This window comes from Trichechus manatus, unplaced genomic scaffold (genome assembly GCF_000243295.1).
Source record: "Trichechus manatus latirostris isolate Lorelei unplaced genomic scaffold, TriManLat1.0 scaffold00040, whole genome shotgun sequence".
Lineage (NCBI taxonomy): Eukaryota > Metazoa > Chordata > Mammalia > Sirenia > Trichechidae > Trichechus > Trichechus manatus.
In genome coordinates, this window is record NW_004443976.1 from 631,685 (window position 1) to 652,112 (window position 20,428).

A 20,428-nucleotide genomic window follows, 5' to 3' on the forward strand; every position below is an offset into this window, starting at 1 on the left:
CCAACTCTTCAGATAGGGATTGGACTGGACTGTGGGACATAAAGTGATACTCCTGAGGATTGTGCCTCTTAGCTCAAATAGATACAAGAGACTAAATGGGCAGCTTCTGTCCGGAGGTGAGATGGGAAGGCAGAGAGGGTTAGGATCTGGTTGAATGGAAATGGGAAATCAGGGGTGGAAAGGAGTGTGCTGTCACAGTATGGGGAGAGCAATTAGGGTCACATAACAATGTATGTATAAATTTTTGTATGGGAAAAAAAATAATTCATTAAAAAAAAAAGAAATGCTGCTCTTCTTAGTGAAAGAAGAAATAAACTCCACCTGTCAGTCCGTAGAGGTGACAACGAAGCTTGTCTCTGCCTGGGATTTTTTGTAATCAGAAAAGGAAAATCTCTTGTAAGAAAAGAAAGCTGTTCCAGATGCAGTTTGTAGTCCAGATTAATAATATCTGTGTTACAGAACATCCCTGTTTTATACTTTCTCTGGTGCAGGAAGCTCCTGGGCTGGTAGTACAATTGTTGCTGAAAATATGTGCAGAAGCCAAAATTATAAAACATTCAAGAAAATTCTATTCTGAGAGCTACTTAGCAGCTACAACGAACTAGAGGATTATCTACCATAACTTGACTTAAAAAAACAATGTTAGTTACCATTAAGTCAGCTTCAATTCATGATGACCTTATATGTGCGGACTAGAACTGCATTCCATAGGGTTTTCAAGGCTGTGACCTTTCTGAAGCAGATTGCCAGGCCTGTCTTCCAAGACACTTCTGGATGGGTTCAAACAGCCGACCTTTCACCAAGTAGTTGAGCATTTCACTATTTGCACCACCCAGGAACTCTTAACGAAACAGTAAGAGACTACAAAAAGACTATGTTCAAACATATTAAAGAAATAAAAGAAGGAATAGAAATCATAAGGAAAGAACATAGTACTGTGAGAAAAAACAGATACTGAAAAAGAATTAGGTAAAATTTCTAGAAATGAAAATTTGGAGTTGAAAACATAAAGGATGGGTTGAAAAATTGATTAGCTATAGCAGAAAAGAGAATTAGTGAACTGGAAAATAGATCTAAGGAATTTACCCAGAACATAAAACAGAGACATTTAAAAATGGAAAAATATAATAGAGGGATTTTACTAGTATACATTCAGCTTCAAAAAACAGAAAACCCAACTAACAGTTGCTTAAACCATTTCCAGTTACCGTCACATCAACTGCAATTCATGGCAACTCATGTCAGAGTACAACTGGGCTCCACAGGGTTTTCAGTGGCTGACTTTTTGGAAATAACTTTCAAGGACTTTCTTCTGAGGCATCTCTGGGTGGACTCAAATTTCCAACCTTTAAGTTAGCAGCTGAGAATATTAACCATTTGTGCCTCTCAAGGACTCCCACTTAAACCTTAAAGAAGTTCATTTTTTTAATGAGAAGTTCAGAGGTTGTTTCAGGATTGGTTTATCACTCAATGTTGTAATCAAGGACTCCGGAGTGTCTGTTCTTTACACTCTTCTCACTACACTCTTGGCTTTTCTGTCCCTATACCTTTTCCTTTATGATTGAAGGTGGCTGCCAAGCTCCAGATATCACTTCTCCCTGCCAAGCAGGAAGAAGGGATAGAGCAAGTGCCTCACCATCTTTTCCCTTTGATAAGGAAATTAAAAAGCTTCCCAAAGTCCATCCAGGTAATTTGCAATATTCTTTTACATGGTTACCCCAGCTGCAAGGGTATTTGAGAAAGGGAGTATATGACATTCTTCAGCCTCTTTAGTGGTAAGCCTGAAAGGAAAAGATAGGTTGGGAATGACTTTTGGGTTAACCAAGTAATAGTGTCTGTCACAGAGTTTAAGAGACAAGGAAGATAAAATTAGAAGAATCAATGTATGTCCAGTGGGAATTCCAGAAGAATAAGATAGAAAGAACGGGAGAGAAACAATATTTGAAGAAATGGTGCCGTACATTTTTCCAGAACGATTCAAGAAACTCAATGAATCTCAAGCAGGATGAACAAAACAAAATACCCATCCAGACACATCGTAATGAAACTGCAGCCCCCTAAAGGCAAAGAAAAAAAACAAAGTAAAGACAGATAATCTATAAAAAAAAAATCCTACTGACCAATAATAAAAAGACAGCACAGTAGAAAATAGTTGAAGACTAGAATAGGCAGCTCATAGAAGAGGACTATGAATGAACAGTAAATATAAAAAAAGATGTTCAGTATCGTTGTTGTTAGGTGCCATTGAGTCAGTTCTGACTCATAGTGACCCTGTGTACAACAGAAGGAAACACTGGCCAGTCCTGTGCCATCCTCACAATCACTGTTATGCTTGAGCCCATTGTTGCAGCCACTATGTCAGTCCATCTCGCTGAGGGTCTTCCTCTGTTTTGCTGACCCTCTACATTACCAAGGATGATGTCCTTCTCCAGGGATTGATCCCTCTTGATAACATGTCCAAAGTACATGTCTCCATCCTTGCTTCTAAGGAGCATTCTGGCTGTACTTCTTCCAATACAGATTTGTTCGTCCTTTTGACAGTCCCTGCTATAGTCAATATTCTTTGCCAACCCCTTTATTCAAAGACACCAATTCTTCAGTCTTCTTTATTCATCATGCAGCTTTCACGTGCGTATGAGGCGATTTAAAACACCATGGTTTGGGTCAGACACACCTTAGTCTTCAAGGTGACTTTAATATCATTAGTGATCAGGAAATCTAAACTGAAATAACAGCAAGATACAATCCCATAATCCTCAGAGGATGTGGGGAATCTAAGAAATGAAAAAGTGAAAGTGCAGATGTAATAGATATTTTAGTGATATGAACAGTATTATGCCAATATATTTGAAACATAGGCAGAGTAGACAATTCTCTCAAAAAATATAAATATATTTCTTCAAATATTAAATGTAAATATTTTTCCAAAACTTAAAAAGAATTAGACCTTTAACCATTAAAGAATTTGAATTCATAGTTTAAAATGTAAACATACAAGCAAAAAAAAAACCCTGCAAGCCCAAATTCTACTAAACCTTTATGAAAGAGATATCCCTACCACCTGGCTGTCAGTTTTTTATACTGTGGTGGCTTGCATATTGCTGTGATGCTGGAAACTAAGCCACCAGTATTCAAATACCAGCAGGATCACCATGTTGGACAAGTTTCAGTGGAGCTTCCAGATTAAGACATACTAGGAAAAAAGCCTGGTGATCTGCTTCCAAAAATTAGTCATTATGGATCACAACAGAATAATGTCCAACTCGATTGCTTTGAACACATTATCAGGAGGGATCAGTTACTGGAGGAAAATAACGTGGTTGGTGAAGTAGAGGGCTAGAGAGGGCAGTGGAAACCCTAGTGAGGTGGTTTAGCATAATAGCCACAATGATGGACTCAAATATGCCGGCAACCATGAGGATGACACAGGACTAGAAGGTTTCATTCTGTTACACGTAACATCACCATGAGTCAGAGTCGACTCAGTGGCAGCTAACTAGCTATCTGTCCCTTGTGTGTAAATAAGTCCAGAGAATTTTTTTAATTCTCTTTTTTAAGGAGTGAGGGGACTTATACTGCTGACCAGGACAGAGTAACAGGAGCCTGATTTACTGTCCCTGCTGAAAAAGCTAAACATCTAACAAGTAACAATAGATAGTGTGATGAAAGATATAATAAGAACTTGTTAGAAGATTTTATTATAGATGGAATACATTTTTATTCATAGTGTTACAGTTAATATTTGCTTCCTTTTCAATTAAATCGTTTTTTCTTACTTTTTTCTAATAATGTACTATAGAAGTTAGTAAGCTGGGAAGAGAATGAGATCTTCTGGTTGACCTGATTGTCAAAGCCAGCAATTTCATTTGTATGTATGTTTATTGGAGCTACTGCCAAACATAATTATTCTCAAAGTTGTTTAGGAATGTTTGCGGACAATCTAATTTACATCATCAACAAAATAGAAATTTCCTAAATTACTTAATTTCCTTTTCAATACCTTGATGTTGATTGGAAAATAATATATTACACGACACTTCTGAACTATACTTCGTTAGAATTGACAGTAGTAATAGTCCCAAGTCTCTGATTAAGTTCTTTTGTTATATCATTCAGGGAAAAATGTCATTTATATGTTTATATTCAAGTAAAATATAGGTTTCTTGGTATAGCATAGTAGCAAGGATGGGATTTTTAAAAACTGAACGCTACAGTATTCCCGAAATTATAGAAAGCATTCCTCCTCGCACACATCACATGTCACGAATTTGAGCAACTCCTCACAGAAAAGAATTAAATAAAAGAGGCTGTGTAATGTCATTGCCAATACTGGTAAAGCAATCAGAATGTACGTCCTCCAAGGTTGATTTCCTTGTATCTTAGCGAGGGGGTGTCTTAGTTCTCTAGTGCTCCTGTAACAGAAATTCCACAAGTGGATGGCTTTAACAAACAGAAATTTATTTTCTCACGGTTTAGGAGGCTAGAAGTCTGAATTCAGGGCACCAGCTCTAGGGGGAGGCTTTCTTTCTCTGTCAGCTCTGAGGGAAGATCCTTGTGTCTTTCAGCTTCCGTTCTCGATCCCTTGGTGATCTTCATGTGGTATCTTGCCCTCTGTTTGTGCTCCCTTCTCTGTGCCAAATCTGCTTTTTTTAGATCTCAAAGATGATTGGCTTAAACACACCCTGGTGGCAAAATGGTTAAGAGCTTGGCTGCTAACCAAAAGGTCGGCAGTTCGAATCCACCAGCTGCTCCTTGGAAACCCTATGGAGTAGTTCTACTCTCTCCTATGAGGGTTGCTACAAGTAGAAACTGACTTGACGGCACATAACAACAACACAGTGATGTGGTCTCATTAACATAACAAAGAAAGTCGTCTTCCCAAATGAGATTACGTCCATAAGTATAGTGCTTTAGGATTTACCGCACATAGTTTGGGGGAACACTCCCAAACTGGGTCTATATAGGTACCATTCCATGAGAAGTGTTCCTTACTGAGTAAGTAGCCCAAGTCCGCCACCAGGATAGTCACTACACATACAGATTAAGTTCTTCAGGTCAGCTGTAGAAGAGGGTCATTATAAGTCAAGATTTGATGAGAATATCAGAATGATTACTTTGGCATGACAGAGCATACTCTGTGGTATAAACTTTATAAAGTATATACTTTAAACAGTTTGAGTTTAATTACACGAAAAACATTTTTTTCATGTTTACTATGTGCCAGGCACTGTTCTAGGCATTTTCCATGTATTGATTCATTTCATCTTCACAGAAGTCCCGTGAGATAAATACACTGTACAAGTGGGACACTGAGGCACAATGCAGTTACAGAAAAGACCACAGGACTAATGAATAGTAAAGGCAAGATTTAGAACCCAGGCTCTTAACCGTCCATGACTCTACATCCATAACAGCCATGTCCATGTGCTGGGTTCTCAAAACACTATTTATTCAAAGTACTATATAGCACGTACCATATAATATTGTTAAAAATAATCAAAACTCAAAGAAATTGAAATATAAGGTTTATTCTAAGCAGTCATTCTGTATGCATGCAGGGACATTAGTTCTCTAAAAGCAAGTAGGCTAGTTACAATTGTTAAAAACAAACCTTTGAATTAGCTGAAAACAGTAATACAGTATTTTATTGTTTCCTAATTTAATAAACAATTTGCACATTGGAGGAGCATGATATCCCAAGCATGAAGGAAAAGTGAAAGGGAAAAAAAAAAAAAGCATTCCCAAGGATTGGAGACTTCACACAATCTTAAATTTTTTTTTTTTTTCTTAATGAAAACAAGTTTTCCTTGGTGACCAAGTACTTAATGGTTACTGAGTTAACATTAAAAAGATAACTCCTGAAGATTTTGGCCCTGTACCCATTTGTAGCTATGAGACCTCTTAAAATTTAAATTGAGGAAGCCCACTGTCTTTTTCATTAAATCACAATTTAATGTGTTTGTTATTGACTACTCTTTTCCAGCCAGGAAAAGACAAATTTACAATGCTGCAGATCAGCTTCTGGAGAAAAAAAAAAAGTCAGTGCTTTTGCAGTTTGGGCCAAGTTTTTTTTTTTCCAGTTTGTTTTTTGTTTCGTTGGTAAGAAAAAAATCCTTAAAATCAAAGTAACATGTCTGTTACAAATTTTTTTCTTTTACAATATGAATAAAACATATTAGTTCCAGGACTTTTTTTGTAAACTTTTTGGGGTTTTCTATGTAAGTAATCGTGTCATCTGCAAATAAAGACAGTTTTATTTCTTCTTTTCCAGTCTACATGCCTTTTATTTCTTTTTCTTGCCTTATCGCACTACTAGAACTTACAATACGATGTTGAATAGGCGAGGTAAGAAAGGACATCCTTGTCTTGCTCCCAATCTTAGGGTGAAAGCATTCAGTCTCACCATTAAGTATGATGTTGGCTGTTTTATACACACACACACACACACACACACACACACACATATCCTTTATTAGGTAAAGGAAGTTGCCTTCTATTTCTACGTTTTTGAGAGTTTTTAATCATAAATTTTGAATTTTATATAATGCTTTTTCGAGAAAACTAGAAAGGCTAAGTAAGAAAAATCATACGATCATATTTGTTAATATGATCATATGATTGTTCTTATTTAGTCTGTTCATATGATGAATTACACTGATTGATTTATGAATGTCTAACCAGCCTTGGGTTGGTGGGATGAATCCCACTTGATAATGATGTATTATCCTTTTATGTATTGCTGGGTTCAGTTTACTAAATTTGATATGACTTTTGTATCTATGTTCTTGTAAGAAATTGGTCTGTAGTTTTCTTGTAATGTCTTTGTCTGATCTTGGTAATTGGTAATGCTGGCCTCATAGAGAGTCCCTGGGTAATGCAAACATTTAACGTGCTTCACTTCTAACCGAAAGGTTGGAAGTCGGAGTCCACCCAGAAGTGCCTTAGAAGAAAGGCCTGGTATTCTACTTCCCAAAAACCAGCCAGTGAAAACCCTGTGTAGCACAACTCTGCTCTGACACATACGAAGTCGCCAGTCGAAGTCGACATGACTGGCAACTGGGTTGGCCTCACAGAATGCGTTGGGAAGTGTTTCCCCCTCTTCTGTTTCTCAGAGGTGATTGTGTAGAATTTGTATTATTTCTTCCTTCAGTGTTTGGTAGAATTCATCAGTGAAATCATCTGAGTCTAGTGTGTTCTTTTTTAGAAGGTTTTAACTGCTGATTTAAACAAATTTCATGAAATATCAGATTTTCATTAATGTAGCATACTCTTACCTTCTCCTGAAATGTGCTGAATTATTTCTTCAACCATGTTCAAATGTGATGTTGACAATGTACCAAAATGCTTTTTAATTTGGTTATTGTTAAGTTTCCCATAAACCTTGGCCGTCAAGTAGATTCCAACTCATAGCAACCCAACCAGACAGAGTAGAACTGCCCTGTAGGGTTTCCAAAGAGCGGCTGGTGAATTCAAACTGCTGACCTTTCGATTAGCAGCCAGTCCCTTAACCACTGCACCACCAGGGCGTGTGAAATAGTCTGAGTAAAACTGTGGTATTGTTTGGACTCCTGAACCCTTTCTGAGACTGAAGACGTGGCCTTCCCGTCATGCAAATGAAAAGTTTGCCATCTCTCTTGAGTTTGTAGGTGTTCTTTCTTTCTCAGAGCTCATCTGTCTCCTAAATAACATGCTTAATTCTCGATTACTTCTTTTCTCTATTATAATACTGACAACCCTCCTGTTGTAAGAAGTTTTGCTTTTGATGTGTCAGTCTGTGTGCCCAGTCCTGAATACAGTATTCTTGGCTGAAGGAGACTTTATCCTTGCATTCTGAGAAAATTTTATCTTTCTTTTTAAATTGTTCTGGGTATATCTGTGTGGAATGGTCTACTCACCCCTTTCCCATGACTAATAATATGCTGATATATGTATATTTTTTCATAACCAGGGAGCAAAATCAGTGAAGTATATTTAGATGCTGTTGAAACAAGATAAATGGCTCATTAACAGACCTCAGCTTGCTCTTTCACTGCCTAGTAACAGATGTACTAAGTTCAGCCTTATTTTCCATGGCTTCTTTGCTTCTGGTTTTACATCAGGGTCCTTTTCAATTGTTCATTTGTAACCACAAAAGAATCTGAAGTCAATTCCAAAGTTAATGATTAAATAGGTTCAGTGGCACAAATTTCAGAAAAACTTGACTGAGCACTCTCCAGGGTGCCCGGCCTTCCTTCGTGCCACTTTCTGGCCTCTACCTTGTGCTTGCTTGTTGCTGACTAGAAAAAAAATTTCAAATAGTAATGCTGGTAAAACAAAGAGTTGCATTTTATATCGCTTCAAGGATTTTGTAGAAATCCCATTCTTGGAACTTTATATTAAGGAAGTAATTCAACAGCAGAAAACAATACTGCACAAAGGTGCTCATTGCAAAGTTTGTGATGGTGCAGATGTGAATGCAAACTCCATGTCAGACAACAGGAGGTAGTCCTGCCCATTGTGGGACAGCAGTTCCCTTGGACAGTATGCATCCGCTAGAATAGCCACCAAACACTGCAGCACCATGGGAAACTGTATGAAAAATGTTAAGTGAAAAAGCACAGAGTATATGATAGTATGTCAGCTGTGATGGAAGTGTGGGAAAATGTATGTGTACATTCTAATGTAACTCAGAATAATGGAAATTGTTTTATGATATCAGAATAATGGGTGGCTTTCTCCTTTCAAAACTTTTTTTAATGCTGATATGTTGTTAAAAAAATGAAAGAGCGAGAAGATCATGCCTTGTTTTTTTTTTTTTAAGGGACAGTATTGCCCGAATAAATGGGAAGAGAAAACATTTAACTAATCACACTTAACACTGTCTCGGTGTTTGCCCATACCTTCTGCCTGTATAGTGGAGGGTTCCTAGGCAATATAAGCCCCTGACCTGCATCTGAGCCCCTTTGTGGGAAGGGGATCTGTGATGCACCCCCTGACCTTGTTCTGCCCTTATAACCTCGTCTCCTCCCTGCAGGAGCTCAGTGAGATGCTGTACACTGACCGGCCAGACTGGCAGAGTGTGATGCAGTACGTGGCCCAGATCTACAAGTACTTTGAAACGTGAACCCGGAGGGCCTGAGAGCAGCAGCCCACAGTCTGCCCCAGAAGCTTCGATCACTTTCCACAGATCCTGCTCTGCCCACCTCCCCACCCTCTGGATTTCAAAGGAAGGCTCTTCGGTGATTCTGAAGGTGCTCAGTCGAAGTGGACCCACAAACAGACATGAAACTGGAGGTTGTGTACCTGGCTTAAATCAGGAAGTGTTTTGGTGTACAAGCTGGGGAAGCTTCTGTCTCCCACAGGGTGTTTCTAGAGACACAGTCTCCGTCCAGCTGCAGGATTCCATGCTCAGGTTTATTTCCGTAAGAATCAGGACAACGTCTCCCATCACATGTGTGACTTAACTTGTAGTCTGCATAGAGATTCTGAGCAGCCATCCTTAGCACGGTGAACAGTAATTTTCTTTAATAAAAAGCCAGACTTTTGCCATTGTAGAAACTTTGCCCTTGCCACCCCCACCGCCACCCCCACCCCCCCCAAAAAAAATGTACTCTAAGCGGCCTGGAAACATACGAGCAAGGGGCAATATGTGCCTTTTTGGGAAATATGCTCAAGTTCTAGGTAACTATTTTAAATGCTTAGAACTTGATTACATTTTTTAGATCTCACAGTCACTTACTTGATCATTTAGATGAAAATACAATATGTGAGAATGCAAGTGAGCCTCTGGGTAAATTGTTTAAATGTCCTGCAAGATGTCCCACAGTTAGAAGAATGTCCTCGGTGGCTGCAGGCTGGTTGGTGGACACAGTCAGCTGTCACATACACCCATGCAACTCCCAGGCTCAGTGAGGTGTTGACATGCCAGAAGGCCCTACAGGAATTGCCAGCCTGCTGCCCTTTGTCCTCGTCTATTCATGCTCCCATTCGCACTCAGTCTGTCCCCCATGTAGGACTTGAGAGAAAGCTACTGTGTGCAGAGTGAACCGCGAGTACTGGGTCTTCATGTATTTGCCCAATTAAACTGGGTGAGGATGTGGATTTCTTGAGGTATTGGACAGGTAGGAAATCTGTTTTTCATATATTTTGACTCTTGACTTCTTTAGCTTTAAGAACTTCATCAAACCTTTTACATTTCCTGGGCAAAAGGAAGCCCTTAGGGCTGCGCAGTGATAATTAAACAAAGAAAAGTTCAGTTTACGTCTAACTTCGCTGGTTACCCTAAGTAGCATCTGAGCCCTTGTGTAGGAAATGCTTGGTCAGGGAAACCCCTGGGTGGCTCTTTGGTGTTCTTGTTTGGCAGCTGTACGTGACACAGCAGGAGGGTGCAGTCCACGCGCTCAGTTTAGCTACACGTGTAAGTAAGTCACTCACTGTGCTGAGTTAAATGTCAGATAGCTTGTATCAGTGCCGCTCTGGAAAAGGAGCATGCTACAGGAAGCAAGCCACTGAGAGTTACAACACTGCCACTGTTATTTACAGTAAATGTGTGACTGCTGATCTGAGCCCCTGGGCAGACACTGCACGTTCAGCCCCCACACTGGGAGAGGAGTGAGTTCTGCTCTGAGTCTGACCCCACACTCCAGACTAGCAATTTGGGCGTCTGGGCTCTGCAGGCATCTCCAGCCCTCAGTCTCAAGCTGCCAACGACCTGGGAAAGAGGCCTTGCCTCCCCACCCTGCTGGTGGGTCTCAGCCCTGGCTGTGTCAGAATCTCCTGGGGAGTTTTGTAAAAACACTACATCCCAGCCTGCCCAACAGGTGAATCAGAATGTCTGGGATGGACCAGGATGTATTCTGTACATTTAAAAGCTCCCCAGGTGTTTGGGTGCACAGCCCTGCAGAGAACCTCTGAGAGGAGAGTACCTCTCACCTATGGCCAAGGGCAGTGTGACACGGGCTGTGAGCCCCTGAGCAACTGTTTGGTGAAGATTTTTTACACAACCAGTCCCTTCATTCTTAAATGGGTGCTTGAGGCTCCATCTGGACAAGCTTGCTCCTTCCTGGTGAAGACGTCTAAGTGAAAGTTGTTCCTTTTGTGGCGGTGTGCACCTGTCTTTTGTTGACTGACCTGATACATGTGCATTATCTCCCTGATTCTGCTTTGCTTGCCTTTAAAGGGAGGTGGGGGGTAATATCCCAAGTAGTTGAATCTAGCTGTTCATTGTTGTATTTAATCTGGGATTCTGTGGGGTTTTGTGTGGGAGAGGCAGTGGAGGTCTTGGGATACCTGGTGGGGATGTTTAACATTATTGGCCTTAGAGTCTCACGGGTGGATCCCAGGGGGTGTTTTCAGTCATTACGTGCAGATGGTTTAGAAAAAGCTATGGGCAGAGCAGTCTCTAGAGAGAATGTTGGAGTTGCCTTTCCCTTCTAAGAGCACATTGCCAGTGGCCCAGCTCACTGTTCTTGTATGTGTACTGCTACCTTAGGTTAGAAAGAAGGGAAAATGTCATATGAAAGAAATGCCGTGTGCAATTTATTTTTATAACTCAAGGAAATACTTTGACCATCATGTTCTCTGCCAGTGGACATGATTGTAGGAAAGGAAGCGTATGTTCTGTTCATAGAAGCAGGAACACAGGCCATGTTGCTGGGGCAGACACCACACTGGGGTCCTGGGAGAGGGACTGATGCCAGCAGGGCAGGGTGTCAGGCCTTCCAGCCCTACAGCTGTTTTCAGCAGAGGTAGTGGCTCTCCTGCAGGGCGGTGTGGCCGGCGGGTGTGTGGAGGCGCAGAGCAGGAGGGGAGCCATCCTTGGAAGCCAACTTTCGCTCAGTCCCCCAGCCCAGGCTGGGCCACACTGAGGCAGTTTTTTAGATCAATTAATTAGAGAGCTGAGAGCATGAAACTCCATTGCTGTTGAGTTGATTCTGACTCATAGCGACCCTGTAGGTCAGGGTAGAACTGCCCCATAGGGTTTCCAAGGCTGTAATCTTTACGGAAGCAGACTGGTGGGTTCGAACTGCTGACCTTTAGGTTAGCAGCCAAGCGCTTAAAGCACTGCGCCACGAGGGCTCCTTTCAGAGCACAAGATCAATGTGAAAAATTGACGAAGTGATAAAACAAGGGAGAATCTTAAATTTTCTTTACTTCTACTCTGTAAATTGCATCCTTCCCAGTTTTCTGTCCTGTCTTCTTCAGTCATTAAATGATTTTCTCTCTTTCTCTCTTTATAATTTATATAACAGACAGCTGCAAAATGCAAGACCCAGGAGAGTGAAGGAGTTTTTTTAAGACATAAAGAGACTTCTGGCGTTCTCTGCATTGTGGATTGTTCATAATTATAGACTTGAATTTCCGTTGACTAATAATAACACCATGACCCTGCCCTGCTGGGGTAGCATTCTGAGGAATTAGGCAGATTCACGCTTCTTGCCTTGTCCGCTTCTTACTGCAAAATCAATGTTAGTCTTTTGTTTTCATTCTCCATTCATTGTTGTTTTATAACTTCTGTAGAGACCATGCAAAGTAGATGCTGTATGTGTTAGACAAGATTTTTTTTCCAAAGTGATTACCATCTAGCAACAATGGGTCTTTTTAGTGTTCTCTTCCCTACCCCACGGAAGCATTGAGAGGGTCTCTCTCGATCTCTTCCCCAACTCCCACTGAGGGAAGGACAATGTGTCCCTGGAGTGTGAAGACAGAGGACTCGGGTTCTTAAATATAAATCTGTTTGCCAAATCCAGGAATCATTCTTACCATTCCAAAGCTCCAGAGCCATTTCGAGATGCTACCAACGCCATGCTGTAAAGGATATAACCCAGCGACCTTTTTAAAAAGTGTTTTTAATATCATATCTACATTTGCCCAAGTTCACTGGGTGTTTCACCTCTCTGACCTCACTTAGAGTTTTGTTAACCCTTTGACATCCTGAGGAGCTCATTCATTTTAACTCCATTATTTGACTGGAGTCGATACATCTGTGGCCTCAGTTCTATAAAGAGCATACTAAATTGTATCAAGCACTGTCAGGATATGACATGCTAACATAGATGTATTTAAATATTAACATGAAAGTGTATGATGTATGACTGTATAATATTTCTAATAAATATACTTTGTTTCTGTCTGATTATGAAATTCCCAGTGATGTTTATAGTTAATATTTTTTCAGAATGCCAAGCAAACAAACATTTAGTCTATTTACAAACCAGCATCTTCGTGTACATGTTCCTTGTTGGGCCATGGTCCCCACTAAGGCTGTTCTTGCTGACATTGCAGAAGTTTCTGGAAAGGACTAGGGTCCTGCCCCCTACTTACAGCTCTCTTGCTGTGGCTACTACCTCGTTGTTGTTGTGTGCCATCAAGTCGATTCTGACTCATAGTGACCCTATGGGACAGAGTAGAACTGCTGCGTAGGGTTTTCTAAGCTGTAATCTTTACGGAAGCAGATCACCAGGTCTTTTCTCCCATGGAGCCGCTGATGGATTCCAACCCCTGACCTTTTGGTTAGCAGCCGAGCGCTTAGCCACTGCACCACCAAGTCTCCTTTTGACTACTACAGTCTTTTGTGAAAGGCATCATCAATGCCACAGGGCGCCGCAGAGCTGCAGACGTACACAGGAGACGTTGCTCGGACCACAGGGCTGTGTCCAGCTCAGCATTTAAACGAGATTAGATGCTGAGACCCTGAAGACCATACCCTGGGGGTGTTAAGCAGGAGGGGATTACACCAAGACTGAGGAGCAGAGTTAATAAAAATTTTAACCGATGTGAGATTCCAATGTGTCCTGCCTCCAGTACGCTGGGCGTGCTAGCTCAAAAAAACCTCTCAGAAACCACCACTTGCTGTTTGGTGTCTTCGGTCACCAGCCCTGCCCAGGATCGGAGGTAGGAGGCTACCCGTCCTAGAATTTTCACTTCTCAGAATGGCAGTGTCTGATCAAGGAGACTCAGCCAGGACAGTAGCCACCACTCACTTTGGTCTTTGGCCTGTCAGATGATGGGAGAAGTGTTGTGTGGGAGATACCAGGTTTTGTCAGTTCACATCCGTTACCTTTATCCATCTTCAGCGCACACACTATTATGGATTGAATTGTGTCCCCCAAAAATGTGTGTCTCCTTGGCTAGGCCATGATTCCCAGTATTGTGAAGCTCCTCAACTGGGGAAGATTGATGACAAGGACCTTCCCCCAGAGCCGACAGAGAGAGAAAGCCTTCCCCTGGAGCTGGCACCCTGAATTCAGACTTCCAGCCCCCTGGACTGTGAGAGAATAAATTTCTCTTTGATAAAGCCATACACAGAGACGTGTGTGCATGCACACAGGTGCATTGTAAGGATTCTGGTGTCATAGTGCTTGTGAACAATGTCTTCCATTGTGTGCCATCGTTTGGGACCAATTAGGGAAGTTCCTATGCTGTGGGCCTGGAACCCAACCAGTTGCCATTGAGTGGACGCCAATTGATGGTGACCCCTTATGTGTCAGAGTAGAAATGTGCTCTATAGAGTTCTCAATGGCTGATTTTTTTTGAAGTAGATCACCAGGCCTTTCTTCCAAGGCACATCTGGGTGGACTCAAACCTCCAACCTTTTGGTTAACAGCTGAGTGCTTAAGCGTTTGCACCATCCAGGTACTTCATGGGCCTGGAACCTGATGGGAACTGAGCATCATCTGCAGACATTCTGTTGCTGCACTGTCTTAGCACACAGCCTTTGAAGTTAGATGTACCTGGGTTTGAAACTGCCATTTAGTAACACTGAAGCCTTGGCCATCTTCCCTACCCTCTCAGAGCCTGGATTTCCTCATATGTGAACAGCGGTAAAATACCCACCACATAAAGTGGTGATGTTCAGTGAAGCCTTCGAATTAGTACTTCTTACGGTACCTGCTGCGTGGTGGGTGCCCAGTTTGGTGTCTGTTGTCTCATGGTTCTGTGATCAGTGGCCCTCTGCTGCCCAGGAGGACTGGACACTCCTGGCCACAGCGACTTGGCCCGCATTGCCCCTTCATCCACAACAGTCTCTCCCTTCCCTTAGTGCTTTTGATTCTTGTGCTGTTTATCATGTTATATACTTCATTCCAAGCACCTAGAAGGCAGAGCTGCATGTTTTTTTGCTCAGGATGCCTCAACCTTATGTGGAACAGTTGCTGAATAAGTAATTTTTTATTAATTTGTGGAAACATCCAGCTGCCACTAATTTTCTTTCCTGCTTGGAATTCCTCATTGAACTCTAGGGAACACCTAAATCTGTGGTTAGGTTTGGGTTAGTGATTGGGGTTAGGATGAGGGTTAAGATTAGGGTTAGGGTCAGATTTAGGGTTGGAGTTAGGGTTAGTGTTAGAAGTAGGATTAGGGTTTGAGTTAGGGTTAGGCTTAGGTTTAATCTAGGGTTAAGGTTAGGTTTAGATCTAGGATTAGGGTAGGGTTAGGTTAACACCTCAGCGCCTGTCCAGTTTGCTGTCAGTGTTGTGAACAATGGTTTCCAGTATTTTCCAGCTTGATGATAAAAATCAAGATGGCAAACACAAGAGAACCCTGAGCAGAGACTTGAAACCTGATCTCCCTAAGGCCTTCATTATTTTTGAATAAATCCATTTATGAATAAAAGGAAACATAGTATGTTTCAAAGCAGACTCAGCCTTCCAAACTCTTATTCAGTCCAACTCACTTGCCCTATTAAAACCTCTGTGAAATTTTCTCTAGATTATGAAAAGTAAGACATAAAAAGATTTGGCCTGGACATCTGGCAGGGCTGGCCAAAGAGTTCCATCACCCCTCGCAGTTTTTCATTTGGGTTACTATTTATATCACTCCTTAAACCGTATCATTACCCTCATATCATAAAAATGAAGAAAAACAGAAACTGGAACATGAGAAAAGTTCGCCACAGCTCTCCTTTACTGCTGTGTGACCTTGGCAGGCTTGGCCACCATTTTGAAAGTCTGATCCTCAAAAACACATCCTACTGGAGAATGACCCTTGCCCTAAGGAGGAAGGGTCAGTGAGGCAGGACTGTGGCTGAGCCTCAGACCTTCTTGGGAACCATGAAGATTTCACTGGGCTCCTCTGATTGCCAGGAACAAAGATCCAGGCAGACTGTTCCCAATCATTGGGATGTACATGGCAATAAGGAAGTTAGTTCTTCCAGAGACCCAGGCCCCAGGCTATACTTACCCCGTGGAGGTATTTAAACTCACATTTAAGTCCCACAAATTTAACTGCCTTTGTGTGCGGGCAAAATAAGGTTTAGAAGCAAAAAAACCGAAAAGGTGTGGCTGTTGCCACCTGCTGTTCTAGTCAAGGATCAGGAGCCTAGGAGTAAGCATGCAATGGAACATGTGAATTTGCTGTTCCCTTTTGCAGTCCCTGGGTGGTGCAAAATGGTCGAACACTTGACTACTAAATGAAAGGTTGCGAGTTCAGATCCACTCAGAAATCACCTTGGAACAAAGGTCTGGTGATTAACTTCGGAAAAATCAGCCATCAAAAACCCAATAGAGCAGCTGTAGTCTGACATACATGGGGTTTCCATGAGTCAGAACCGACCCGTCAGCACCTGATTTCCACAGTCTAGTCGCTGTGAGTTGCTCATTGTGCAAGTGTCTCCTGACACTATGTGTGACTTTGGTGTTTAAAGCTATAGTTTTTATTTGTTTGTTTTTGGTACAATATAGCCTCTAACTAAAAGCCAACTACTTCATCTGATGATCATTCCTTCCCTGGAGGAGGACTTGTCTGTGTTGCGCTCATTTGAGACTTTGTAGATGTTAAAGATGGCAACTACTTAAGGAGTTTTCAAGGGTAACTGACAAAGGGAGATTTCCAACTTACATGCTGACATTAAGTCCTAACTCCTTAGAAAGAAGCAACTCTCCTCAAAGTTCAGGTCTTTCTGGGCCCAAGGAAACACTTATTTTGTGGCCCCCTTTAGGCTGGGGTCAAGCATCCTCCCTCCAGTGCTCCACTCCTAACATGACTATTGGTCATTGTGTAGTTTTCTATTGGTGCTAAACAAATTACCACAAACTCAGTAACAACACAACTTTATTATCTTACAGTTCGAGGGGTTAAAAGTCTGACGTGGAACTCGGTGGGTTAAAATCAGGGTGTCAACAGGGCTGCATTCTTTTCCGGAGGCTCTAAGGGACAGTATATTTCCTTGCCTTTTCAGCTTCCAGAAGCCATCCACATTCCTTAAGTCATGGTCCCCTTCCTCCATTTTCAAAGCCAGCAGTGTTGCATCTCTGACCATTCTTCTGTAGTCATACATCCCCCTGGCTCTCTGATTTAAGAACCCATGTTAATAGATTGGGCCTACCCAGACTTCCGAGCAACATGCACTATGGTCAGAAGCACCATGCCATCCTGCAGCAAAGATCCGAAAAACTAAGTCAAACAAAGTCACACGTCAATCCTGAAACACTAAGCAACAAATGAAGAGATAAAGAATTCAGCCAAGCACCGAATGGAATAAGAAACTGACCGAGAACAGAGAGAGAGGAGTGATGCATGCAGAGGTCCCCTATCAACTACTGCAGCATGGATCCGCCATCTTGGACTCATATCAGAGATCAGCGAACAGGGTGTGCAAGAAAGCAGCGTCACGGAGCTTCCAGCAGGAGACGGAACAACTGGTAACCAACGATACACGCTTTCCCACCCCCCGCCCTTCTTCACCCCCACTCAGCTTCCTCTGCTTACTGCAACCACAGTCTCTTGTCCGGAAGTACCAGCTTCACCTCGGTATTGCTTGGATTCCACCCACCTGCACTGGCTGGCTCCCTGATTGCCTTTTGTTGGCTGCTGGTGTTGCTTTTTTAGATCTCTTCCTTACTTCTCAGCACCTCCCCCTCCTTTCTTTCAAATAGCTGGCTCCATGTGCCATCTTTGTTTCTTCCTGAAAGGCTGCAGAAACACTGCTCAACTGTGAAACTGCTTCCCGGCCTGTGATGCCACACTGGTGGGACCCCTGGGGCTTTTTTTGTTTGTTTGTTTGTTTGTTTGCTCTGATTTGTTCTGTTTTGATTTGTTTGTTTTCTTTTTCTTTTCTCGTCTTGGGAGCCCCTTCTAGCCAGGCAGTACCATGCGGCTTGGAAGCTACTCCCATACTCTGCGCAAACGCACAGGGACATCCCTGGGGGCATTTCTTTTTTCTTGTTTTATTTTTATTTTTTTGGTTTTGTGGGGTTTTTTTGTTTCTTTGTTTTGTTTTCCTCTCTTTCTTATTCCCTTTTTGTCTTTCTTCATTTCCAGTCTCTGGATTTATTCTTTTTTTTTTTTCTTTTACCTGTTTTCTTTTCATTTTTGTTTTTCCCCACTTCTCAGTCTATCATCTCTCCACTCCAATAGCAAGCTCCTTTAGCACTCTTTTTTGTTTGTGTGTATGTTTTTGGCTCCTGTTCCTCTCTCCTCTCTCTCATCTTTCCAATACCCATCTTAGCACCACACATCACAATCTCCCACCTCCTTCCTGCCCACCTGCACTGTGTGCTGAACATCACACTCCAAAGTAGCACAGGCACGGCCTACTGAAACCTGCCCTGCACTGATTCCCAGACCACACTTTCAGCCCTAGTATGTGCCACAAACAACCCCTCATAACAACTCTCCTTCAGCTGGACCTGCCCTGTTGTACCATACCTGAGTGACCCTGCACATTGGAGAAGGAGGTGAAAAGTATTGTGCCCACAGACGAGCAAACAACAAAGAATGCACAGCCCACCTTTTCAGACATAACCAAATAAAGCAAAAAAGCAGGATGAAACAAATCTAGAATCAATAAATGAGGAAAATAACTACTGAATGCCCCTAAGACAGCACACAATATCAAAACATATACAAAAACAGGACAGGATGGTTCCAATAGGCATCCAAAAGAAAACACCAGATGACTTTCCAGTAGCAGAAAAGGCATTAGAACTACCTGATAGGGAATTCAAATCTCTAATATTCAGAATTATCCAAGAGTTGAAGCAAAAAGCAGACAAAAATGAGGGAAAAATACACAAATTCATGAAAAAGGCAGACAAATTCATGGAAAAGACAGACAAAAGATGGAAGAGTCGAAGAAAATAATACAGGAACAAAATGCTAAAATAAATTCACAAGTAGAAATCATACAAAAACAACAATTAGAAATCCAAAAGGTAAACAACAAGATTTCAGAAATGGACAATGTCATAGAAGGGCTGAGGAGCAGGCTTGAAACGATGGAAAATAGGATCAGCAAAACTGAAGACAAACACTTGGGTACAACTCTGAGGAAAAATCATAAAAAAGGATGAAGAAACTCTGAGAATTATGTGGGATACAATCAAAAGCAAAAAATCTGCGAGTGATTGGAGTTCCAGAACGGGGAGAAAACAGAAAACACAGAGAGGATCATCGAGGAACTCCTGACAGAAAACTTCCCCAATATCATGAAAGATGAAAAGATGACCATCCAAGAAGCTCAACGGACCCCATATAGGATAGACCCCAAAAGAAAATCACCAAGGCATATCATAATCACACTCGCTAAAACCAAAGACAAACAAAAAATCTTGAGAGCAGCTCAAGAAAAACAAAAAGTCACACACAGAGAGGAAACAATAAGACTAAGCTCAGATTCTTCAGCAGAAACCATGCAGACAAGAAGGCAATGGGATGACATATATAAAACCTTGAAAGAAAAAAAATGCCAGCCAAGAATAATATATCCTGCAAAACTCTCATTCACATATGATGGTGAAATTAGGTCATTTCCAGATAAACAGAAATTAAGGGACTATGTAAAAACCAAACCAAACTTACAGGACTTATTAAAGGGAGTCCTTCGATCTGAGAACAAGCAACATCAGACCACAGGCTGAATATAGGACACAGGATTGTACTAGTCAGATACCAACCTAGGAAACGAACCCTTAAGGACTACTCAAAACCAAAAGAATTACAACAGGGACCCAGAGAGGTTAATCTGTAAATGACAACAGCATCAGAACAATAAAAGAGGGAATAAACAGTGTAGGTATAGAAACTTCTAATGGAGAGGAAAGCAAGGTGAGACCAAGTAATAATAGACTGGTTCAAATCTAGGAAGATAAGGGTAAATTTCAAGGTAACCACAAAGAAAGTTAACAAAGCTATTCATCAAAGTAAAGAAGAAAAACATAAAGTCTCAGTAAAAACAAAACGTACAAAAAACAAAAGAAGTGCAAAAAAAATCCACAAACAAAAGGAACTCAGCACAGGAGAGTAAGAGGAACAAAGAAAATGTTAGCACCACAAAAAAAAGCACTACAAAATAACAGCAATAAACTCACACCTATCAATAATTACATTGAATATAAATGGCCTAAATGCACCCATAAAGAGATGGAGAGTGACAGAAAGGATAAAAAAGCAGGATCCATCCATATGCTGTCTACAAGAGACACACCTTAGCACACGAATAGACATATGCACA

General features: G+C 41.5%; 1 protein-coding gene across 3 annotated transcripts in view; it reads left to right on the top strand.

The window, feature by feature from the left end:
• SPECC1 (sperm antigen with calponin homology and coiled-coil domains 1) overlaps positions 1-9,103 on the top strand; it is a 393,222-nt gene extending 384,119 nt beyond the window's left edge. For all 3 annotated transcript variants that reach the window (XM_012555496.2, XM_023731046.1, XM_023731045.1), the window contains one exon: positions 9,014-9,103. In XM_012555496.2, coding sequence (XP_012410950.2) covers positions 9,014-9,103 — 90 coding nt within the window. The remainder of the gene's footprint in view (positions 1-9,013) is intronic.
• Positions 9,104-20,428: the final 11,325 nt, after the last annotated feature.